The following is a 25,515-nucleotide window of genomic DNA, read 5'->3' on the forward strand; positions in this document are numbered from 1 at the left end:
TCCCAGAGACTTGAGAGAGAAGAAAGCTGTTACCACCTCTCCCTGTGACAACCTGGGCTATTGGGGAGCTGCTGTGCCCTAGAAGGGACAGAGTCATTTTGGGGGACATGTCACAGGGAACAAGAAGGGAAAAATTCCTCTAGCCTTGCTTCTCCTTCTCTCTCACATAATCTCATCTCCTGGCAATGGCTCTCACTGACAAGCCCAAAGGATGCTTACCAGCAAGGTATTGACGGAGATGCAGTCCAAAGGGTTAACCTCCTGTGGCACCAACCAGGCCAGAAAAAGCAATTAAAGGGAATTCGAAAGTCAAATAAGATATAACCAAAACAGTTGGCCAGACTTGCTAAATGAAAACCACAGAGGGTATGGCCAAGTACTGAATAAATTTTTGAATGTAATTTTATAAAAAGTTTTATAAAATAGGGAAATTATTCATTTAAAGAATAATCTTAATAAAAAAGATATCATAGACATATCACAAAATTGGGACTATTCCAGACAATTCAAGGCATATGACTATGACAATTTAAACTTTATCCTTCATTTAACATTTATTTTTAAATATTTTTAAAGTCTTTCATACCAGACACCCTGCTGTACTAGATACAGAAATGAAAGACACAGTAATCTATTCTTCTATTCTTAAAGATCTAAGAGTCTAGCAAAGAATACAGACAAGTTGGCAAACGTAATGAAATTTACAATTTTGCCAGCCCAGAGCAGTATGCCTCACTTTGGGGGATACTCTCCCACCCCCATTCAGCCATGTGGTTCTGATGTCAGTTGAAGGCTCTCTGTGCCCTGCCTGGGCCAGGTACCATCTGAATGTGGTACCTTTCCTCTCTGGCCATGGTTGGGGTTTGGCCCAGGATTTTCTTCCATGGGGACTGTTGCTATGAGGCTGTAAGAAGATGTGTCCAGAGCTGCCCGTGGTCTTCCTCCCAGTCCCACAACGGCAACCAGCCCCAGAGAATGGCGACCTGAGAGAGGATGTATGAGGAACGAAAGAATCTGATGAGACTGGAGTGTCTATCCTTGAAACCATCTCCACCCATGCCACACGAACAGTTCATTTCTTGATTTGACTACAGCTGGATTGAGCTGGATTTCTGCCACTTGTAATCAACAGGGTTCTAACAAATACAGAAGGAAATCTTAGTAACGTCCTACAAGAGCCACGTGCAGAATGTTATGGGATTTCTAAGAGTTTGCCTAACCCGGCCTGAAGGGTCAGGAAAGGGTTTCTGGATCAAGGTAAAGGCCCAGGTTTTTATTGGATGTACAGCTGCTATAATTAGGCTATTTTCAAAAGCAAGAGTTTCAAACTGAAATGCCTACGGGGGTGCATAGGCAAGAAAGCAAGATAGTTTTTCTCTTTCTATACTCTCCAGCTACTCTCACGCAACACAGAACACTGCTGTGACCACATGTGTGGGTTTTTCCCCCACCGAATAGTTCTCCAGCCCCAGATAGGTGTCCTCCTAGCTCACAGTTCAATTCAATTGTGACACTACCTGGAGTTAGCGCAGACCCGGCAGGATGATGACTCAGGAAACCATCTTTGCAAAAATTATAACACTGAGAAATCTGTAACAGTGAAAGGGATCTGACTTAACCAACTCCATCTTGTGTCTAACCTTCAAGCTGCCCTTGTTGATTGCTGGGCATAGGCTGAACTAACTTTGGGAGGAACTTAGTTTACAGTTTAACTTTGAAACAAAGGTGGTAGCAGCCTTTTCTCAAAACAAACCCCTTCTTGCCTGGGGACTTGACTGCCTTTGTAGGACTAACAAATTAGCCACAAGAAATGCAACTTCCCTGTTAGTCCTGCAGATAACATCGCTATTGTAGAGCCTAAGATTTGGGCTGTCTTTTCAGGTGTTTGGATTTCTGATGACCGATGGCTCTACCCAGACTCACCGTCTGGTCCTGTGGCCCCCACCCAGGAACTAACTCATCGCAAGGAGACAGCGTCAATTCCCTATGATTTCATCTTCAACCCAACCAATCAGCACTCCCCACTCCCTGGACCCCTACCCACCAAACTATCCTTGAAAAATCCTAGTCTTAGAATTGTTGGATAGACTAATCTGTGTAATAATAAACCTATGGTCTCCCATTCAGCTGGTTCTGTGATAATTAAACTTTCTCTATTGCAGTTTTCTTGTCTTGATAAATTGGGTCAATCTAGGCAGCAGGCAAAATGAACCCGCTGGACGATTCCACTCAGTCCCACAAGACTGCCCCCCATTGCAGATGCCAACAGGAAGTAGGAAGTCCCCAAGTTAGTCACAGCTTCTGTCTGACTTGGCTACAAATTGAAAGTTCCCATGACTGCCTTCTTGAGTTTGATCATTTGCTAGAACAGTTCACAGAACTCAGAGAAACACTTCACTCACACATGCCAGTTTATTATAAAGGATATTACAAACGATACACATGAAAGAGCCAGATGAAGGACTACATAGGGCACAGTATGGAGGAAGATGCAAGGAGCTGCCAGGCCTTCTTCAGGCACACCCTCCTCCGGGCATCTCCAATGTCCAGCAAACTGAAACCTCTTCAAAGCTCTCCTTTTGAGTTTTATGGAAACTTCATTACATGTGCATAATTGGTTACATCATTTGCCATTGGTGATTAATTCAAACTTCAGTTCTTCTCGCTGATTGGGGGATGGAGCTGAAAGTCTCAATTCTCTAATGAGGATTGGTTCCCCTGGCAACCAGCCTGCATGTGGAGTCTATCCTGAACCCTCCCTCCTTCCCCAGCAGTCATCTCAGACATCTCATTCACGTACAAAAAGACACATCACTTATCACTTCAAAGCATTCCAGGAGTTGCGTGCCAGCAAACTGGACAAAGACCAAAATAGGTATTTCTTATTGTAAGTCACAGTATCACAGGGGGCCTGGCAGGTAACCTAAATGAGGGAAGGGGGGCCAGGAGTGAGACCACAGGGAGAGTGACTGGTGAAATGAAGAGTACCCGCTATGTTTAAAAGGGCTGCTGAGTTATCGTAATAGCAACAACAACAACAACAAAACTATTTTACTCCATTTTTGTTTAAGAGGCCTTTACCCATTCCTGCTCATAGGCTAAGATAATTTTAGAGCACTAATATGCAAAAACAACAATCATGTAGTTTACAAAACACTTTGGGATTGAAGGAGACATATTTAAACAGCTATGTTTTGTTAAAGATTTATAGGACCATTCAGACCTGACCAAGGACAAAGACATTCCCAACCTCCCCAGACCCTTGCTGGCACCCAGTTGTCTGCGGTTACTGGTTAGCTCTTCATCTCAATTCCCTCCTCTTTCCCCTGCCCTTAACATGAAAAGTACCTACAATGGGTACTGGCTTAAGATGGTGCTTTAGGACAATAGTCCAGCATCTTCTCGGTTTTCTGGCTCTCCAATAAACCTACTTTTCCTCCCATCAATTTTTGTCCCTCTTTCTGTTTGGCAGGGCCATGCCCCTGTGAAGCTTGTAAGGAAAGATCCTTCCCTGTTTCTTCCAGCTTCTGGTAGCCTAGGCATTGCTTGGTTTGTAGATTTATCATGCTAATCTCTGCCTCTGTTGTCACATGGCATTCTCTACCTTCCTTCTGTGTCTGTGTCCAAAGTCTCCTCTTCCTATAAGAATTCCACTCATATTGGATTATGGCCCACTCTAATCCCTCATGACTTTATCTTAACTTGATTACATCTGCAAAGACCCTAGGTCCAAATAAAGTGGCATTCACAGGTTCTGAAGGTTGGAAATGCAACATATCTTTTTGAGGGACACGATTCAACTCATAACAGAGTGTAAGTTGGGTACAATCTTTCTAAGGGACAGTTTGGCAATATGTTTCAGAGTTCCATTTTCAAATTACGCTAATGACATCTTTGCACAAATGGGAAAGTTACATACCGGTTTTTGTAGTGATGGTTCATCAAAATGTCATGGTCAGTGATTGTCTGAGGCTGCCAGGTGGGAGTAAAATAATTTACCAAGACAGGAATGAGTTTAGAAAGGCAGGTTTATTACAGAAAGGGGAGTTATGTTGCAAGGATACAACAGGCAAGACAGCAGAAGGAAGGCTGTCTGCCAAGGGGCAGGGCCTGGCGGGGGAGTTGTATAAGGAGGCTGAATGCTTGTGGACAAGACGATGGGGCATAGATGGGCTATGAGCTGAGCACATGTCACAGGATGCCTGAGTGCTACTGCGCCTTTTGCAGTTGACCCCATTTCTAGGAATATTTGTTCCTTTTTACCCCGGCTAAGCCCGTTCTCTAATTTTTTCTCTTAACTTTTTAGGGCCCCACGCACAGCACTACATAAAACTCCGAAAAAAATGTCAACAACCGTTATGCTCATCAATACGGAACCATTCAGGAAATTCAGAATGAAGCATTATGTACACGTTTAAGTCTATTTTTATTGATATGGAAACACAGTCTAGATATCTTGCTAAGTGAAAACAGCAGGTTACAAAATGGTATGATCCCATTTATATAAAATTGTACATCTTTACATAAATGTAGAGCCTGAAGAAGTGTTCAGCAAATTAACCAATTAATAGTGGTGATAGTAACTTAGGAAAGAAGTGAGGCAGAGAGAAGTCAGCTCCACCTAACTGAATGGAATGGGCTTGTGATAGGAGAGAGTTGCTGTGAGCCAAACAGAGGTAATAAAGCTATCGGGGCAGAACAAACAAACCAACCCAAACAAAGCTACACAGATGTCCACCCCAGGGAACTTCATCTGGAGGAATTGATATCAAAGTTCTGTACTAGATGATATCTTACATGTAGCATTTAAAATTAGAGCATCTCCACACTTAAAAAAAAAAAAAAAAAAAAGGCTGGGAGAGGTCATTTTTGTGAAGTTTAAAGAACCCTGCACTTGAGGACAGAGAGCTGGGCTGGCCTATCTCCAAACAGAAATGGCTGTATTGCTTACTGATTATGAAATCTCACATGCATCACATCTTATCTGGACTTTTTTCTTCCTATGTAGGTGAGGATTGCAACCCCGCAGCAGTTATTATAGGGATTAAGTAGATGAACTATTTGGGGGCCATGGGCAAACTGGGAAGTGCCAATTCATTCTTCAGCTGTGTTAGGCAGAGTTCTAGGTTCTGGGAATTCCTCAGGAAAGGGGATAAATGTACATTCATGGAGCTAATATGCTGAAGGGAGAAAAGTGATAAACTAATAAACAAATATATGCTATAATAACAAGTAAGGAAGTATGAGAAAAAACATAAAATGCATGTAATACAAACATGTACTTCATATAAATCTGCCATGTAAATATGTATCACCATGTCGAGTTCAGAAGTATAAAGAAAAATACAATAGGCTAAGGGCATAAAGAGGCCTGAGAGGTTGCTATTTTAGGTAGGGTGGTGGGAGAAGCCCTCCCCATAATGTGGCACTGACCTCATTTCTGGTGGACGTGTGGGAGGAGGGGAGAATCTTGGGACCATCTTGGGGAAGAGGCTTCCAGGCAGAGGGAACAGCACAGGAGCCCTGCATGTCCTAAGAGCAGGTCAATGTGGCTCCAGAGAAATGAGGGAGACTGGTGGCAGGTGAGGTCCAACAGGTCGAAGTACAGACCAGGGTATGCCTCTGAGTTTGGACTTCAAATGAGAAAAGAAATATGGCAGTGTTTTAAGTAGAGACTTGACACTGCCCAACTTCTGTTTTAAAAAGATCACTCCCTGCATAGACTATATTGCTAGGAGGCGGAAATGGAAAGAGGGAGACCAATTAGGAGGCTGTTGCAAAGCCCAGGTGAAAGTCATGGGTGGCTTGTGCTGGGAGGTATTGGGAAAGAAAACGAGGAGTGGTGGATTCGGATGGAATCTACCTCTATGGACGTAGAGCCAAAGGGACTTGCTGACAGACTCACTGTGTGTTTGGGAGAGAAGCGGGAGGGAGATGACTCCAAACTTTTGCCCTGAGCAGTTGGAAAAATGCAGTTAGCATCTGAGATAAGGAAAGTTGGGGAGGAGTGGAATTGGATAATAAGGATTCAGTCTTGGATGGCAGGTGGCACCCAAATGTAAGTTAGAATTATTATTGATTTCACCCTGGCTGGGCAAGATGATAAGACAGTATGTTCAATAACAAAGTTATTTTCCTCTTTGTTGACTCCCTGACATTTCCTCCCCTAACCTCAACTCCACAGGAGCACCAATTACCTTCACATGTGATGGGATTCACTTACCCGGGGAAGAGTGGAGAGCGGAGGAATCTACCCTGGTGCTCCAGTAACAAACCCTAGCAGGGACAGCGGAAGCTGAACCTCCACTGCGAGTAGATCTCACTAGCATCAGCTGCTCCCAGCATAAAAACAGCACAATTTTCTTCCCAAGGCATCTCTCTGATCATTAGTGATAGCTCCACGGGACTGAGTGTACATGATTCTAACCAGTAAAGGAGAACTTGGGAAGTGTTGCTGTCTGATACCATCAACTGCAGAGGAAGAAGTTCTGCTTTGGGAATGTTAGAAACCTCTCCTGTTAACAGGTAAGAAAAAGCTATTTTCAGTCCTTGTTTTTTAAAAACTCTCACAGAATTTTCAAAAATTCCATTAGCTTGGATTATAGGTGGAGAGTTGTTTGCTGTAAAAATGGGTAGTATAAGGTAACAGTTTATGTTGTCAAAGCAGTATTTTGCTCCTCAGGAGGAAGGTAGAGGGAGGTCGGTTCCATTCACTGGGAAGCCTGACCACTTCGCCCACAGCCTGGCATGAACTGGGGTGTACAGCAATGCATCAGGCTCAGTGTGTTTAATGGGCTGTTGCTATGAAATTTTTGTCCCTGTAATCAGAGCCTCTGCCTTGATAACTTAATTGCACTTAAAAAAACTCTTGAATTTGAGTACATCCTGAGAATATCACGAGGGCTTTTGATTAATGTAAAATTAAAGCTCTTTCAGAAGCATTAATTGAATAAAGAGAACACTATTCAAAGAGCTGTAAGGACATCCCAAACCATTTGAAGATACAGACTCTACAGTCATTATCTTAAAATCTGGTTAATTAAGGCGCTAAGTGTCATTTCAAACATTTTGACTTCCGGGTACTTTATATTTAACTTTCTATCTAATTTTCTTGTTCTCTTGACCATTAGGAATCTATTTTTTCTTCTCACATTGAATCCTTTTGTTTCCATGTTAGCAGGAAAATAACTCTAGAATATTTCCGATGCAGTCTTTCAACCCATCTTTCTTACTTGCCAAGTGTTGACGAAATGTCATAATTAGAAGTGATCTGTTTCTTCTGTGGTGACTAAGCTAAAGCATGCTCCGTGCTTGGCAGAATAATTTGTTTTTTTGGCTGTTGAAAGAAACAAATTGTAAACATAATATTAAGTTAGTGTTAAGATTGACAAACCATATACTTAACAGATTGGGTAATTGCTATTTCCCCGAATAAGGTAAAAGAAACCATTAAGTTATGGGTTAACGGTCAAGTTAACAGGTTGACTTGAAACCACAAGTACCATTTCAGATGTTTTTGGCTTAAAGTCATAGAAGACCCATAATGCCTAACATTTACAAAATTAATTACCTTACAACATAAAATAGGTGGTAGCGAATTCTCCTAAGTTGGCTAATTCAACATGTAATTTAAATGAAATATTCCCCACTGTGTGAGCTTTAGTCCTCACATTCGTCCTGGTTGCAAGATTCTGCAGCACCTCCATGCAGAAGCCCCCTCTGAGGCAGGACTGGAACTCTGCTTTCTCCTTTTTTATCACTTTTTAAGAGCAGAGAAACCTTTCCCCAAAAGTCACCCAGTAGACTTCCACCTACGTCTGATTGGCCAAAGTTGTGTCAAACGCTTATGACTAAACCCAAATCAGAGAGGAAAGTGGGTTGCCATGCTTGTCTCAGACTCCTTGATTCACCCACTGAGATGAGGGAGAAACTCCTCCTTTCATGAAGGGCATGACCCCCAACACCTACTCGAAGGCAGAGTTCTGTTAGCCAGGGAAAGATGGGCAGAATGGTTGCTGGGTGGAAAAGCATGTGCTATGGTTTGATGTTTGTCCCCTCCAAACTCATGTTGAAATGTGATCCCCAGTGTTGGCGGTTGGGCCTAGTGGGAGGTGTCTGGGTCATGGGGGTGGATCCCTCATGAGTGGCTTGCTGCAGTCGCCATGGTAATGAGTAAGTTCTTACTCTGCTAGTTCCTATGGGAGCTGGTTGTTTAAAGGAGGCTTGGCACCTCTTCTTCCTCTCTGTCTTGCTCCCTCTTTCACCATGTGACATGCCTGCTCCCCCTTTGCCTTCTGCTATGATTGTAAGCTTCCTGAGGCCTCACCAGATGCAGATGCCAGCACCACACTTCTCGTACAGGCTGCAGAACTGTAAACCAAACAAACCTTTCTCTATAAATTACCCAGTCTCAGATATTTCTTTATAGCAACACAAAGTGAACTAACACAGCATGGCAGGCACCAGTGTCTGCCTGTACAGTCTCCTGGTATTCCTCCTATGTCTCCAGCCGCTGCTCGGCTGGAGTGGCTTGTCTAGGCTGGAGTAGGTCTTAGAGCCGTTGATCTGGCTGGATTTGCAGGGGGTGACTTCTCCCCATGTGTATTCATTTGGGTCCCAGCTAAAGTGATAGCAGCTACCAGAGGCAGACTCTTCTCATAGTGATGACAGGAGGGCAAGTGGAAACTCCTGAAACCTTTTAAAGCCTAGGCTCACGACTGGCACCCTGCCACTTCTACCAGTTAGTCAAAGCAAGCTGCAAGACCAAGCCCAGAGTGAAGGGCAATGCATGATGCCTTTTGTAGGAGGATCCACAGAGTTATAGGGCAAAGAGTATGGATACAAGGAGCAGGAGGAATTGAGGCAATAATTCAGTCCACCTGAATATATACCACACCGGGAGAAGACAAAAGAGAAAGCCTGGGCTCAGGTTGAAGTGATGGAGTCCAGGGTGGAGCTGCCTCTCTCTCTATTCCTGGCTGCATCTCACTGTAATTCAGACTACACCGTATGTTCTCTTTGGAATAGACTACCCGATAGAGGCTCCATCTCTCCCAAATGCGTTTGTTATTTATTCAGTAATTCCTGGACTACTTTCCAGGCTAGTGCCCTGGATGTTGATTCCTCTAGTATGGTTGTTATGGGAAACATTTCATTTCACATCTGCTGACACAATTTGCTGTCTCTCTAAAAAAAAGAAAAAAAAGAAGAAGAAGAAGAAGAAAAGGAGAAAGAGAGAGAGGTTCATACTCCAACGGCTGTAAAGGATAAGGAGTAATTTATTCAGAGCTATATACAAATCAGACTATCGTCTTCCAGACAGAATCAATAATATAATTTTAAGCCCACACACATTTACAAACGCTAGCACTCCCGTGCAGCTGGGTTGCCATGGGCAACCAGGGCATGCCAGCTCCTGATCTGAAGCAGGCCGATGTCTCCCAGCCTTGTAAGCACATTCTGCAGACAGAATTCACAGAATTCAAGGGAGCTGAGGATGTTAGTGTTGGCTCTGATCTGACCGCCACACAAATGCACCCCTGTGATGGTTTGGATTAGCTCTTGTCTGAACTGCTTCGCTTTATTTCAACTTCTGTTTGCACAGGACATCTTCAGTCTCCCTTCTGTGTCTGCGTTCCAGCAGGCTGGAGACGGAGGGGGAGGTGTGTGAAGGACCTGTGGGCAAGGAGGAGAGCAGGTAATGAGAGCTCCACCCACAGCCACTGGTGATCACAGCAGCCAAGGGTGGGGCTCAGGCCCACCGGGGACAGGCTGGGTGCTAAACCAATGGATCTTCCCAGTAAGAACTGGGCCCAGTGGATCTTCCCAATAAGAGAGCCTAATGGGGTGTTGGGAGTGGATGTGTGTTGGATGTGAAAACAAGAGCCAGACATAGGAAGGCAGGAAGGAGAGAAGAGGGTGGTCTGGCAAACGCAAACATTGGGAGCAGGTGGGGACAGGCAGGTCCTGGTAAAAGGACTGAGGAATGGGGAGAGTGCACAGGAATGACCCGTGATGGTTGCATTTGGATATGTCAGTACAAACCTAAATACACTGTCAAAGGAAGCCTGAATTAGAAATTTCCTGGTGAGGAAGCCTCTGACCTTCACAAAAACATGAAAACATTTAATGAAGAATGCAGAGATTTTTTTTTAATTAGGTAGTATGATAAAATCATGTGACCTGTCCCTACCCAACTGGACCTAGTCTTGGTCAGACACAAAGAGGTACAGATGGATAGAGAGGCCTGGGCTGTATCCCACACCCACCACTGAACCAGAATAGCCTTGACCTGTAACAGAGGCTTCGACCTCCATGTCCACATCTGCTGCAGTGGAGAGGTGCCTTGGGTGGGAAAACCGAGCAGAAGGTCTTAGGGGAGACTGGGCGGGCGAGGGGACCTGGAAGCCTGGGGTTTGTGTGAGTTGGGGTGGGGGAGACTCATCAGAAAAGTCTTTAAAGTGCAGCAGAAAAATGGTAGGAAGCTCTTGGAGATCACCTGGTCCAACCACCTCATTTCACAGACAAGAAAGTTCAGATCACAGAAGTTAAGTAATTTGCCCAAGGTCAGAAAACCTGAGAGAGGCAGGTGGAAGGCAGTGGAGGCCGTACTGACCACGGGGCGAGGGAAGCCCCAGGCTCCAAGCAGGGGGTGGCATGAGGAAAGGAAGGGTCAGGAAAGTGGTCTGGGATCCAGAAGGATCGTGGAGAAAGGCAAAAATTAGGGGGCCCCAGAAATCACTGCTGTCGGGGGTCACAGTGACAGCAGACCACAGGAGGACAGTAGCTAATGACATGGTCCTGGGCAGATAAAGGGGATGAGGGTGAGAAAGAAGAAAATCATGGCTGGACTTCTGAGTGTCGGTGGCGGGTCAGATGGTGCTTCCGTTTCCGGGAGAGTAAAAGATGACTCTGGTTGGGAGGCTGGGCGGCTCGTTGGATGGTGGGACCATTCCTAGGGAATGAGGCTGCAGCAGCTCCCAGCATGCTGAAGATGGAGGAGCCAGTCAGACAACCCGGGGAGAAATCCTGCCTCCAGGGAAGGCTGCCCTGCACCTTTAGGATCAGTAGGACCCCCACCCACCATGCGTCACTCATGCTAGGGCAAGCTGCAATGTCTCTGGCTCCAAGGCTTGTCTCTGACTCTTATCTCCCTTGTTCCTAAATCCTCTGGCTTCATATTTTCCAGTATAGACCCCAAATTCTGATCTTCTGTTAATCTGCGTGCACAATCACCTCTGAAGTACTAATCTCGACCATTGCCATCAGATGCCTGATTCCTTGTGCACACAGACATCCATGACACCAACATTTCTGCAGGAGGACAAGACACCCTTTCCCACTGTCTGTCCTGAGGGACCCCTTTTCTGAGTAACCTCACCCTGCTGTGATGGTGCCTCCTATAGCTCTCCCGAGCTCCAGACCTTTATTGCTAATTTCCTGGTAAGCCTCTCTACCCAGATATCTCAAAAGGGGCTTTGATGACTCCAGGGGAATCAATGATCTTAAACTGCACTTCTTTTCTCCTTTTCTCACAGCCTCTTCCCCTGTGTCAGTCAGAGCCCTGGAGCCATCCTTCTTCTCCCCAAGCCCTGCAGTCACTGCTGCTGCTGGTCTCCAGCCCCCCTGCCCTGCCTTGGTGCAGGTCCCCTGCAGTTCTGTCCTGGGCTGCTGCAAAGGGTCTCCTTCCCTTCCAATCTCTCCTTCATGCTGCAGGGAAAATGGTCTTTCTCCGAAGCCTTGCTGAGACGGCTCTTCATTTTCTTAGGGATGATGAAATCCAACCTCCTTAATATGACCTGCACTTTCCTTCAGGATCCCACCCCTACACATTTTTTGGTCTTATCTCTTTCCCTTTCCTGGCTGGCGCCAGAATTTACTCATGCTTAACCACTAGCAGCTCCATGATTACATAGAGCATCCAGCTTATTGTTGCTTCTGCACTGTTGTACTTGTTCTGTCTGTTCCTGGAAGAACAGCCCCTCTTGTCTGCCTGAAAAACTAATACTTACCCTTCCAATGACTTCTCCTTTGGGAAGCACCTCCCCAACCGACCTTGGCAGCCAGAGGTAAGGGCTTCCTCTCTGTGTTGTTGAAGAGCTCCAAGGACAGCCTCTGACATGGCACTTACTGCACCGTAATATTGTTGGCTCCCCTCTCTGTCCTGGGTTTTGTCTTCATTGTCTCGGCAGCTAGCACATTGTCTGGTGTAGGGTATATTTTTAATAAATGCTGGTCAAAGTAAGATGATGGAGGAAGACATGAGTGAAGAGTTCCAGCAGTGCTCCCTCACTGTGCCCACTCCCATTCTGAAGGAGCTGCTTTCAATGTTGAACAGAGGCTGACTCCCAAGTAAACCATCCCCCGCAGACTAGCTGCAGCTTTGTGGGTACAGATTCTGCTAAGTTGGGTAACGGTTGGGATAGCAACAGTATTTAGAACCAGAACAAAACCTAGGGATTCCTTAGCACACCTTCTCATTTTAGGAGCAAGGCTCAGAGGGTGAGGCAGCATGGCCAAGGTCACATGACTGGATAGTTAGAAAGTCACTTCAACCAGGCACAGTGACTCACACCTGTAATCCTAGCACTTTGGGAGGCCAAAGCCAAGTGGATCGCTGGAGCCCAGGAGTTCAAGGCCAGCCTGAGCAATATAGTGAGACTTTATCTCTACAGAAGATTTAAAAACTAGCCAGGCATGGTGGTGCATGCCTGTGGCCCTAGCCACTTGGGGGAGCTGAGCTTGAGCCCAGGAGGTCAAGGCTGCAGGGAGCTGGGATCACATCACTCCACTCCAGTCTGGGAACACAGTGAGATCCTATCTCAAAAAAAAAAAAAAAAAAAAAAAGAAAGAAAGAAAGTCACTTGAACACATATCAGACCTAAAGTTCCTTGGTCTTTTTCTTGCAAACCTTCTGCTTGCTACAAATGGAGGGGCTAATTCTTTCATTTAAACAATACTTTTTTTTTTCTGGCTACAGAATAAGTGTTCATTATAGAAAATTATAAACTGATTGTTTAGACTCACTGTAGAAAATAAAGAGAAAAGCAAAGAGAAGAAGATAGGAATCATGTGTGAACATTCTACCAGAAAGACAATTAGTTCCTTCTATTTTGGCTTTTTGAATTGCAAGGAACAGAATCCCCTGGAGTTGACTCAAGCCAAAGGGTTTTGTGGTAGGGACACAGGTGGAATAACAAAGAATCTCACAGAAATCTTAGAGCAAGAAGCTGTTTCAGGGCTGGTCCTTATTAAGCTGGAGGGAGAGTGGCTTTGGATTCAAAGGATATTCAGGGATCCAAGAATAAATAGCTCAGAATTTTTACCCTGAAGCCCCACTGTTTATACAACCCAGCTTACTCCACATACCTGCTTCTTTCGGTCCCACCAGGATACTTTGCAAATGTGCTAGTTTAGACACTGAGAGAGACTTGCGTTGGTCCAGCCCATCTTTTCAACAGTCCTTGGATTGATGGACATCCTTTATACTGTGCCCAATCAGCTGTGAGCTAGAGCGTCAAGGGCTTGTGACCAGCCTCTTGTAGGATAGTAGGAGGCTGTCCTGGCTTCAATGATAATAATGATAATAGTCAACATGCATGGAGCACCTGCTACATGCCTTGCACTACTCTAAACACTGCACGCATGTTATAACATTTGCTTTACTCTTCGCTCTATGAGGCAGGCACCGTGATGATCACCACTTGACAGTTGGGGAAAGTAAATATCGTAACCCATACAGCTGTAGCTCTATACTCGACTGCCCCAGCTAAAACTGTGATGCACCTATAATGCTCCCATCTCCTATCCTTCTTTCCCCCGTCAGTCCCCTTCCTGCCAAGTCCCAGTGCTCTCACTTTGGTTGCCCCAAGTACCTCGTTTAAGTGCTCCATGCTCCAGAATCATCTCTACTCTCTCACTTCTCTCCCATCTGCCCAAATCCTGCTTCACTCAATTCATCCCGTCTCTCCATTCTCCCTTTACCTGACCCCAGAGAAGCCTGGTCTGGCCTTTTGGAGTGTAGGGCCTGCCATTAGTAGAGGATTCTTTCTTCTAGGTAGACTCTGTGTTCTTTGGACGTGGTGAAATAAAATATCAGGGCACTGGACTGGGTGCGGTGGCTCACCCCTATATAATCCCAGCACTTTGGGAGGCCAAGGCGGGTGGATCATGAGGTCAAGAGATCGACACCATCCTGGCCAACATGGTGAAACCCCATCTCTACTAAAAATACAAAAATTAGCTGGGCATGGTGACACCTGCCTGTAGCCCCAGCTACTTGGGAGGCTAAAGCAGGAGAATTGCTTGAACCCGGGAGGTGGAGGTTGCAGGGAGATGAGATGGCACTACTGTACTCCAGCCTGGTGACAGAGAGAGACTCCGTTTAAAAAAAAAAATCAGGGTACCAAGAGTAAGTGAGTCCTTAAAGGGTTTCTGGGCCCTGTAGAATGGATCCTACACGCAGAATCCAAGCCACATCCAGGTTTTACCATGATGCTCCCAGCCTCCTGCCTAAAGGGGGCACTGTTAATCACCCACAAATCCTGCACCCTGAAGATGGCAGTCCTCTGATGACAGGGGACAGAAGCCCTGCAGTCCAGCTTATAACCTATAGCTGGGCCCTAAAGGAGACAACTTCCTTTCCCCTGAGCCAAGTTATGGGCAAGATGAAATGAGCTTGCAAACTTCTGCGGCCTTATTTGGCAACCAGAGAGATGAGTATTCCCCTAATCTCTCTATTTCAAGAAGATCCAGCAAGCAAGATCTTTAAACGAAGAAAGTTTAAGCAAGGGACTAGTAGGCATTATGCTCTCCTAAGCACAGATCTGCAAGGGCACAGTGCTGGGGCATAGAAGACGAGAATCTATTGTTGCCTCTGTTTCCTCAAGACAGAAACAGTCACATGGAAGAACTGCAATCTCAGGCACCTTTGGGAATTTTCCTGAGCAGCTCCCAAAGTGCTGTTGTAAAATTAACTGTAATTAGGATTATTGCTTAAACAAACTGTCACATATCTAATTACCATGTAATACAATCAAACTTATCATGAAATACATGTCAGATTCACTTTGATGTAGACTTTATGTGATTACAATCTTTACCTACTGTGGATTTTTTTCTTAGTAGTTTACTACTTACTTGTTATATTACATGTGCAGAATTAAAAGTGTTTAAGAAATGAGTGGCTGGGATAGAGAACTCTTTCTTGTCCTGTTTTTCATTCATTATTTATGAATAAATAAGAAAAAAGTATTATTTTTATGATTATCTTTTGAGACAGAGTCTTGCTATGTTGTCCAGGCTGGTCTCGATCTCTCCTGGGTTCAAGTGATCCTCCTGCCTCGGCCTCCTGAGTAGCTGGGAATACAGGCAGGTGCCACCGTGCCAGGCTCCTGCTTTTCTTTCTTTTCTTCCTAAAGTGGGTGAAAAAGGGCTTTCAGCCCGATGTCTTCCATCTTGTTCAGTAAAGGCAGAGAGCCTATCCCCCTACCCTCCAGAGTCATTTTCGTGGTTGGAACCACCTCTGGGAAGATGGCTGTTGTGCTGCACAGAAGGGAGTCGCATGCGGGCTGGGTGGGCCCAGTCTCACTGAGACCCTGATGGGCCTGTGTCTCGGGTGGGGTCTGCGCAGCACCCTGAACACAGCGGCGATCCTGAGGGACCCGTGATGCATCTAGCCCAAACCTGCCCCGCTGGGTCTCGGCCGGTGGACGAGCAGGGGCCGCCAAGTGCCGACCCCCGGGTTGGCTGCTGTGGGCCTGCCTCACCCGGCGGAGAACGCACAGCCACTCCATGGGAACCGAGGAGCTCCCGCACCGCACAGTCCTGGCTCGGAGCCCAAGCACAGAAAAGGTAGGGGCGCAGCCACATCGGTGGGCCAGGGCAGTCTGCCAGGCGGGGCCTTGGGACTGGGCTGGAATCCCCTAGGCAAGGCCAGGAAGTTAGCCTTCTGCCAATGACCCCGTTTAAATCCCAGGTCCAGAACAGGTGCTTGGTGGCCTTCTGCAGAAGGTGGCATCCCGCCTTTGCTGCCTATAACCCCCCTCCCCAAACTCACACACCTCCCAGCCACCTCCGTACCCACGTGGTGTGCTTCTGCCAGCTTCTTCCTCTGGCTTTCCCATACCCACCAATACTTCCCTTCCTATGCCCACTTCCTTTCCAGTCCAATCCCATTCTTTACTTTCCAGAGTGACAATCACCTCTTTGGATAAATCAGATTCATGCTAACAATGTTAGTGTGTAAATAATTTCCAGCAATCCACTGCACTTGATTTCAATTCAGCAAACATTTATGGAGCAATTCCATAGACTGAGCCCTAGAGAAAAATCAAACTTAAACGAAATCCAGCCCCTCAAGGCTTTACACAGCTAGCGCAATTTTTCCTCAAAAGAGATGTTTTTAGGTGGTACCATAATGAGATTTTTAAAATTTTAATAATGTCATTTACATGTTAACATGCTGTAAGAGTATAACAAGTCCATGAAATCCATTATTTCAAGATTACTTTTGTTTAGAATGAGGCTAAAGACGGTAGTATAGAAAATAAGTGAGGCTACTTAAAGAAAAATATTCAGTAAATAACACCGAAATGGCAAAATCTGTGCAGATGGTGGCCTCATGGCTAATTTTTAGGAAGCAGGAACTCAATAGGAGAGGAAGACTGTATCCAAAAGACACGTAATCCTAACAGGGAAACTGAGAGGGGGAAATTACTTGTGGTTTTGGGAACAAGGAAGGCTTCTTGGAGGAGGTAGCATTTGAGATGGGCCTTGAAGGACAGCAGAAATAAGACTAACGTTGAACAGTAAGGTGGAAATGGATTATAAGAAGTTAAGAATTGGGTTTTGTTCCTTTTGCCTTAGTTACCTGTGCAAATAATATTTCAAAAGAGGCTTTCCTGAAGGCAAGGATCTTCCTACTGTGGGTGAGATCACTGGAATATGATTGGCATCTAAAATACTGACCAACAGTTACTGTCGGAGTGCAGCTTCCAGGATAAGCACAAGCAGTGTGAAACTTTTGCTTCCAAGTGAAGATGGAGTCATTTGAGTCCTGTGAAATGGTCACAGTCAAGAAAGTCTGAAACCTGTTGCCTGTGTGATGCACTTTCAAGCATGGTGAAGCCTCACGAGGAATCTATCGCTGGTCCCCTCTCAAGTTGGGGCACATAGAAGTCATCTGTGTGGGCTCCACTTCAACCTTCCCTTTCCCAGCAAGTCTTTTTTCAGTCTGCTGGGATAAAGTAGGAAGGTTTGGTAGCTGTCAGAGGAAGAGGGAGCTCTGTGGGGCATACTTCATGGTTGAGAGAGTTTTTAACTGTGGTCAAGCTGGGTTTTTTGGTTTTTGGGGGTTTTTTTTAGCTTTATTTATCAACTAGATATACAATATTGAGCTTTTTTATTGATCTTTATCAACTTGCTTTATTTATCAACTAGATATATAATAAACTGTGCATATTGAATGTATACAATTTGATGAATTTGGACAAATGCATGAAACCATCATCACAAAAAAGGTAATAAACATATCCATGACCTCCAAAACTTTCCCCATGCCGTGTGTGTGTGTGTGTGTGTGTGTTAAAAGCACTTACTATGAGATCTACCCTATTAACAAATTTGTAAGTGCATTCAGTATTGTTGACTTTGGTAGTATCGTTGGCTATAGGTGAAATGCTATACAGCAGATCCCTAGAACTAATTCATCTTGCATAACTGAAACTTTATAGAGGTTCCTCAAAGAATTAAAAATAGAACTACCAAATGATCCAGCAATCCGACTTCTGAACGTATACCCAAAAGAAGTGAAATCAGGATCTCAAAGAGATGTCTGCACACCCATGTTCGTAGCAGCACTGTTGACAATAGCCAAGACATGGAAATAACTCCACCTGGTTTCCATCCTTTGCTAATTGGGTTAGCCAGTTCGGGGACTGCACTTACCCAAGCCATATTGCTTGTGACTGGACTGTGTTTGGTGGGGTGCCTCTGAGGCCCGAGGCTCCTCATTGCCAGCTTGGAATAGTGACAGGATCTAAAGCTCCCAGCGTGAGGTGTGTGTGGGCTGGTGCAGGATCCAGGCTGTGTGGGAGGACGTGGGATGATGCCACTTCAAAGTAAAAAGGGATGGCCTCAGTGGCACACGTTTAAATTCGCTGCAGAAAAATAAGCACACAGCAGCTATTTTTAATTTGCCTTAGAACATACGAGAGCCAGCATTGCTCATGGAGCAGAATATTGGCTTTGGATAGAGGAGATGAAGAGGTTCTGAGCTTCACCGCTCACTTCTTTGCTGAGAGACACTGGGAAAGAGCCCAGGAGAGACAGCAAGCAGCTGAACTGGGCCATTTGTGAGCTGGTACGAGTTCACCTTCAGTGTCGCCATACTCCTTCCATCTCTGAGGACCCCAAGCTTGTTCCCCTACCTGCAGGTCAACTCCTTCGTATAGTACTCCTCCCTCTCTCAGGGTCTGCTCCCAGGCAAAGTTCTGGAAGTTGCTTTCTCAGTCTGGTGTAAAAGACTGATAATAGCTTGCAGGTACCTTTGCAGACGTTTTTGTATTTTGGCAAGACTGAATACCTTAATGGCAAGCTGTGCCGCTCCAGTTGGCCTGCCCGGCACATCAGCGGGGAGCATGTCTGTAAGGGGAGGGGCCTTTCCTTACACAGCTGGAACACAGCATGTAGTAGCTGTTTATTCCACCTCTGCAGAGAGTCAGATCTAGTTGACACTACTTAGAATTAGATTTTTAAAGCTGGAAAGAACCTGGTCGAATTTCCTTCCATTAACGATAAAGAAACAGACCTGGAGGCCTGATATCACTTCGGTTCAATTCGATAGGTGTTTTCTGAGCACCTACTGTGTGCCAGACACCAGCCTGACATAAGAGAAGCAATGAGTGATATGATATGGCACCTTCCCTCCATCTTCTCACCCTCACGCAGCCAGGCAGGGCAGACGCAGGACCGCATCCTTGCTTCTACGGGCAGGTCCACTAAGAGTGGGCAGACAGACCACCAGTAGCGCCAGCATTGGAAATGATTCTTCAATTTGCTAGAACTATGAAGAATGACTCATACAGCACTCCCAGAAGGGTACTGTCTTTGTCATGTCTCTGAAATCTTGGGAAATAAAGTTAGATCTCGAATGCAGGGATTAGGGACACAAACCCAGGAAGTTCATAACTGTAAGCTTCCCTCAATCCAGTTGAATTCAACAAATATTTGTTGAGTGCTTGTTTGTGCCCATTACTGAGAAGGTTACCAAGAGCACAGAAAATACCTGTCGAATGGCTAACATAAGAAAGTCTCGTGGCAAAGCGTGATGTGATTTTCAAACTGCAGCTCTCTGCCCACTAGTGAGTTATGACATCGGCTTAGTGTATAGTAGACACAGCTTAGGGGTAGAGAAAAGGAAATAGAATAGAATAGGAAAAAAATAAGAGCACATTACACAAATTAAAGGTCTATAGTGTTTCACAAAATATGGTGTATGTGTGTGTGTATATATATAATCGATAACATGTGTGCATATATATGTTTAACAGATTCTTACTGAGGGTTGTGATATAAGAGAAAATTTGAAAATCATGATTTACAACACATACCAAAGGAAGGGGTGATGCTTCAGACTATGTGCCTGTGGTAGAACCAACTAGAATGTAAGTTAACAGACAGTGTATCAGTTATGGATTGCCAGAGTCATGCTGCATAACACATAACCACAAAACCTCAGTGGCACACAACAGTACTCACTGGTTTTCTCAGGTGCCTGCTCATCAGCTGGAGAATTCTGTTGGCTGTAGCTGGCTGGCTCACACATCTGAAACCCAGCAGGCCATTGGCTGGCCTAAGATGAACTTGGCTGGGAACGGGAGCCCCTTGGCTTGCTCCATGTATCTCTCCTCTTCCAGCAGACGAGCGTGGGCATGTTCTCACGGAGTTCAAATGAGCTAGAGGACACACCCGTTGTGCATACCTTTTAAAGCCTCTTTGGCATCATGTTTTCTAATTTTCCACTCACCAAAGTCACAAGCCAAGCCCCAAATTATATGGCAGACTGTGGGCCATTTTTACAGTTTACAACAATGAGCAGGAAGGTTGGATTTGGTCTGATTCATCCTGTCCCCAAACTCTTGGCCTTCCCTTTTTTTTATCTTTATTTGAACATCTGGTGCCTAGAACTCCAGAGGGTATGGCTAGAGCCTTTGTTCTCGTTGCAACTAACAGGTGGAAAAGTTACAGGTGGACAGCAAAGAGGTGCCCTCAGGAGACCCACTAGAAAGAAGATACAATACAGGACCTGGCAGGGACCTGGCATCTCCTGGCAGGGCAGGGCTGGGTGGAGGACAGTCAGGAGAGAGGATATGAGGGAATCTACAGGAGGGAAGTTGACAACTTGGAATATCCCTGTTCTTCCCAATTTTGTGTTCAATTCAAGGAGGCAGTTTCAATCAACTTGTTCCAGGAAGAGGATAAATTAATCCCATTTCTAGTGTAGACAAAAACAAGCCTTCTATTCCTGCCACTAATCCGTGATGTGACCTTAGACAAGATACTTCCCTGGGTCTCAGTTTCCCCTCTGTAAGGAAAGGGAGATGACTCTATGGGTTGGATGGTGCTTTCCAGCTTCGTCTTCTCTGCCTTCCTCCAATGCCTTGCTCATGGTACAGATGCATTGCTTAAGGCCCGCTCCACCATCCAGTGCTCAGGACACAGAGCTAATCCACCTTAACCTTCCCTACTAGGGTGGCCATTGCCTCAATAGCCTTCTCAACATCCCCTTCCACCAGCTGACTGGTGTACACAGGCAAGATGAGCTCTGCCATGCTTGTTTGGTAAGGCTGGAGGAAGCAACACTCTTTATTTCTAAGCCACTAAGAGGCCATGGGATATACCTGAGCAGCTGGAAAAGTAGCAATATATTCATTTCAGATTAATTTAGAGAAGTGAGCTGGAAAACGCTTGGGCCGTGCCTTGCAACAAATTTGGATCCTCTTAAAAGCTTACATAAGCTGTGATATCCTGATGGTGGGAAGTCTTTCATACTCACTGGGGGAAGGGGAAGGATCTGACTCTTTAACGGTCACCGTTACTTTTAACTATTTTAAAAGAAGAAGAAAGGAAGAACACCTTCAAGTAAAGGCATTTAAGGTTCATTTCTAAGGGACCAGGAACTTGGGTTAGAACAATTTACACTAATTTTTACACTAGATGAGAAGAGAGGTGATAGTGGGCACTAGAGGCTGGCAAGTCCACGCTGCTCCCCCTCTGCTCATGCATCTGTGTCCTCCCTGGAGGTAGCTGGGGAACCTCACGCAGAGGCTGGAGAGCTGGGCTTGAGGGACCAGTGAGCAGCGTCGCTCTCCTGTACTGGGATCCTGGTTCCAGCACTTACTAGCTGTGGGAAGCCAGGCAAGTCCATCAACCTTTCTGTGCCTCAGTTTCCTGATCTATAAAATGGAGACGATAACTGTATCTCTCTTGCAGAGTTGTTGAGAGGATTAATAGAAAAGACTCAGTGCTTGGCACATAATAACCTCAACAGAGGCTAGACGTTAGTGACAGTGCTGTCCAAGCCTGCATTCACTATTTTAAAATTAAAGTACTTTTCTAATTTTTGGCACCTTAACATGGCTAAAGAGACAACTCTCTTTCAAGTTTCAGCTTGGGGTGGGTTTGAAAGGTCCCAGCACAATCGCCCCCGCCAGTTTTGCCCTCCTTCCCTTGTTTAAGCAATATCTGGTCTCCATTTTTACACAAGTGGTTTAACAATCTAGATTCACTGACGAGCTCCCTTTAGCCTTCCCTCCTTTCCTCTTCTTCAGGACAAGCTGCTGGAGAATCCTCTGAATTTCAACCCCGGGGAAGCCCCAAATCTTCTGGAGTCACTTTCTCTTTTAGAATCTTAAGACCATTGATTCTGTCTATTTTCTAAAGCTGTAGAGACAGCCACTCAAGAAACAGAATTTCAAAACGATACTATATTCGATGAATTAGTCAATTCCCTTGTGGTAGACGTGAAATTATCCCTAAACCACCCCAACAGAGGAGACTCTTACAGTGACAGGCAAGGAGATGCTGGGTTGTAACAATAGGAGAGCTCATTTGCAATGCAAATGAGCAACCAGCAGGCAAATGAACCCTTATGGGAAAACCACTCTAATCATAAAACCCACTTGCTTTGGGGAAACTGCAATGTAAGGACAAGCAGAATCATAGCTCCGTGAATTCCCTCTAATACAGGATATTAGGGAATTATCCGGGTAGTTTTCTATGAAATTGTATTTGAATGAAACAAAAGGCATTGCTGGGCAGTAGATAATACCTTTAAAAACTGAATCCACAACTGCAGACTAAATTATTTATGGTTGTCACTATAGCTGTGATAGTTTGGATATGAAATAGTCAGGCTTTTCCCTCTGTTTTTATTTGTAGGAAAACAAGTCATTCAAGCTTTTTAGTGATACAATGTGACTTGCTGTCGATGGCAGTTACGAATTTCCAAGCCCTGCCAAGCACAGGAGTACCCAGAAGGGACATATGTTTTCTCTGCTTTGTGTTCCAAATTTGCCTTAAAAACATGCAATTATGTGAAGGCCTGATTTATATTTTCAAGGAAAAGCACAATAATGGCCCTGTTTTCTAGCTGTGTTTCTCCAAAACGTATTTATATTGCTGCCTTTAAAAAAGAAGTTGGCTAATGATCACTGGATTTTTGCTTTCCTTCGTGACATATGAAAATTTGATGGGGTCTGTGAGATTTAAGAACTGTTTTCTTAAGTGCAAAGGAAATTTAGTTAACATAGTATTGTGCCGAGAGCCTGACAAATCTTCTGTAGTTACCTTTCATCCATTTCCTTATTTTTGTGGAGAGTGGGAGAAGGGAGGCAGGAAGTGAGAGAAGATGTGGCCAGGAGGCAGTGATGGTAGCATGACCCCAGAGGACAGACAGCAAACCTCAGCTGGCTCCAAAGGCATGACAGGTGTAGGTGTGTCATGATTGTTTGGTGGTGGAGGTGGGGTGAGGTGGGATATTTGTTGGGGATGGCTCTGAGGAGAATTTGTGAAGGGAAAAAGGCTTTTCGGTTGCATTTTATGCTTAAATGAAAATGACTGCAAAGCCCTTTATAAATTATATAATCACACTCCCTTTAGATTTCATGCCCTTCATTGCTATTATTAATGATGGCTTTCACTCCACTCTCTCAGCAGCATTTCCAGGAAATGTATTGAGAGAAGATGAGTTAGTCTCTTTCTGGATTGGGGAGCCCCCTCCTGGGAGGTAGGGCAATTTTTGTTGTTGTTTTTTCTTTTTCAGTGATGAAGGTAGAGAAAGGCAAAAGGGCAATTCCACATAAAATGGTAGTTAGTGGACAGGCAATCCATCACAGTAAAAAATTTCAGGAAGTATTGAAGCTAAGACAAAAAAATATTCAGGTACAGTGGAAAAAATGAAAGTTTGTGGTAGGGATATATAGGCAATACATTTTGATTCCTTTGTACAAATCTATAAAACAAATGTGTTTTATGTAACTTGTGGGCTAATAAAGTATTTATATCTGATATTTAGAATTATAAGGGCTCAGAAAAATACAATGTGAAAAACTGTGACAGGAGCATATCTTTCCTATAATTTTCTAACCTTAAGAGAAATAATTTTCAAATCCTTAAAAAGTTGTTTCACCTTCTGGATTTCACCTCTAGAACTCAGGCGGAGAAGTCATCTAGGTGTTCTTAGAGACAGGATCTTTTTATTAAAGCTCAGACCCACGTATGTTTTTCTCACGTGTTGTGTGTGAGCCTGGCAAACTCTTATCTGCTGTTTTGGATCCTAGAGGAGGCTTTGGCCAAAGAACACTTTGTTAAATTAACTCAGTGGTAATGCCTTTTGTCTGATAAGGGAAATGGCTCTCAGTTTGATGAAATATCTTTTGCGTGTATTTAAATACTGGTAAGATCTTTCTCCCAGTTAACTTTTGAAATTACCTCCTGGGTTTGGATCTTGCCAGAAGAGCCCTACAAAGAATTTTCAAGTAGAAACTTCAGGCTACATGTGTCTCCTCCACTCTAGAGCTGGGTCCTTGGTTTTGTTCCTCGATGAAAAGTAATTGTGAGATCATTCAAGTCACAATTTGAAAGATGCTTTAATTTTATAAAATGGCGAATCTCTCAATAGCCTTGGTGTCAGTCTGCGTTTTACAGGAAGGGCCACCACCTTGGAGACTGGTACACAGAGATTTCAGGAGATGATCCTATTGGGAGAAAAGACAATTTCCTCCTTTGCTATTTGCGTCAGGCCTCATGAGACAGTGTAACAACATCAGAGCCTGACTCGGCTGTATCACTCGTGATAGTTTATTCATTCTAAGCCAGATGTTTGGGGATTTTCATTTATAAAAGGCAAATTGGTGAGACAGTAGCTAAGAGACTGAAGGTGAGGAGGAGATATTCTCTGGTGATGTTTATTGACTAAAAGAGATCCAGTTTCACTAACACCAGAGTACCTCTGTCCAATGGCCGCAGCTTCAGAAAATTTACCCCAGAAAGAGAGATGGTAGGTCAATTCCCCCAAGGCCTCCTCCTGGCTCAGCATGGGTGAGAGACGGGCTGGGGAGCATGGGATGTGGCAGAGGCAGCTCTAACACACAGGACCCCTGACGGGGGACAGTCTTTCAAATCTGACACAGTAAAATATTTGGAGACTCCCTTTTCTCATTCAGTCTAGCTCCTGATCCTTTTTTTGAGGGAGTGTGGAGGCTTCCTCTTTTCTTTCTCAAGTCAAAGCCTATCCAACCTCCCTCTCCTCCCACTACCTCTCCACCTCCTCCTTCCACCCACCCAGGAAAGCCAACCCTACCCTAGAATTTGGGGTTGTGGAATTAATTAAATTGGCATAGAGACTTACAACAGTGAGGGCTGGAATATCCAAAGTTACCTGGAGGCTCAGCTTATCTCACTGGCCTCATAAAGAGAGAAATTATGGGTTTCCAGAAATTGTATTTTATAGATATTACTATTAGCATTATACATTTTTAATTTATTTTCTTTTTGTTTTGATAAGATAATATCAAATGACCCTTGAAGAGTTACAAAACTTAAATGCACCCTTTCAGGTAGGAATTGGCCAGGTGAACTCTCAAAATATTCATCTGGGTAATTTGATTTTCTTTTTGAAGATTGATTTTTCAGTGAAAATTCTTTTAATTCTATAAAATAGCAATGAAGATTAAATTATTTTTAAATTGTCACTTCTTAATGGAATTAGAAACAAATTGTGACTGCGTCAGAGAAATGAACAAAAGAGATACATGTTAGAAACTGACAGAGTTTAGGTAAGTCTAATTAGACATTCAATTCTTTGGACTTTGGCTCCTAGACTAAAGAAAATGCAGCTTATGTTCATAGCTAATGTTGCTTTCAGGAGTATGAAAAGAGAGGAAGACAGCTGCTGGATCTGGAAACTTTCAAATGCATAATGAAACAGAGTATGAGGTCACAGAATAAAGTAAA

The 25,515-nt window shown here is 44.5% G+C and overlaps 1 protein-coding gene and 1 long non-coding RNA gene across 8 annotated transcripts in view; one reads left to right on the forward strand and one right to left on the reverse strand.

The window, feature by feature from the left end:
- Positions 1–25,515, forward strand: part of TEX26 (testis expressed 26) — an 80,277-nt gene that overhangs the window by 46,057 nt on the left and 8,705 nt on the right. For 2 of the 7 annotated variants that reach the window (XR_002518272.2, XR_002518273.2), the window contains exon 7: positions 6,185–6,525. Coding sequence is in view for 3 of the 7 variants with exons in the window: in XM_021929526.2 (XP_021785218.1) it covers positions 1,882–2,087 (206 nt within the window). In the remaining 4 variants the exon portion in view is untranslated. Of the gene's footprint in view, positions 1–1,881; positions 2,123–4,306; positions 4,812–6,184; positions 6,526–15,631; positions 15,703–25,515 lie in introns of those variants that run through there. The other 5 variants (XM_021929526.2, XM_017951168.3, XR_002518274.2 and 2 more) reach the window with 4 other exon arrangements.
- LOC103879142 overlaps positions 9,580–25,515 on the reverse strand; it is a 52,974-nt gene continuing 37,038 nt past the window's right edge. Inside the window, exon 5 of the long non-coding RNA XR_004178636.1 lies at positions 9,580–9,675. This is a non-coding gene — a long non-coding RNA (uncharacterized LOC103879142). The remainder of the gene's footprint in view (positions 9,676–25,515) is intronic.

Source organism: Papio anubis, chromosome 15 (assembly GCF_008728515.1).
Source record: "Papio anubis isolate 15944 chromosome 15, Panubis1.0, whole genome shotgun sequence".
In the NCBI taxonomy this organism is placed as follows: Eukaryota; Metazoa; Chordata; class Mammalia; order Primates; family Cercopithecidae; genus Papio; species Papio anubis.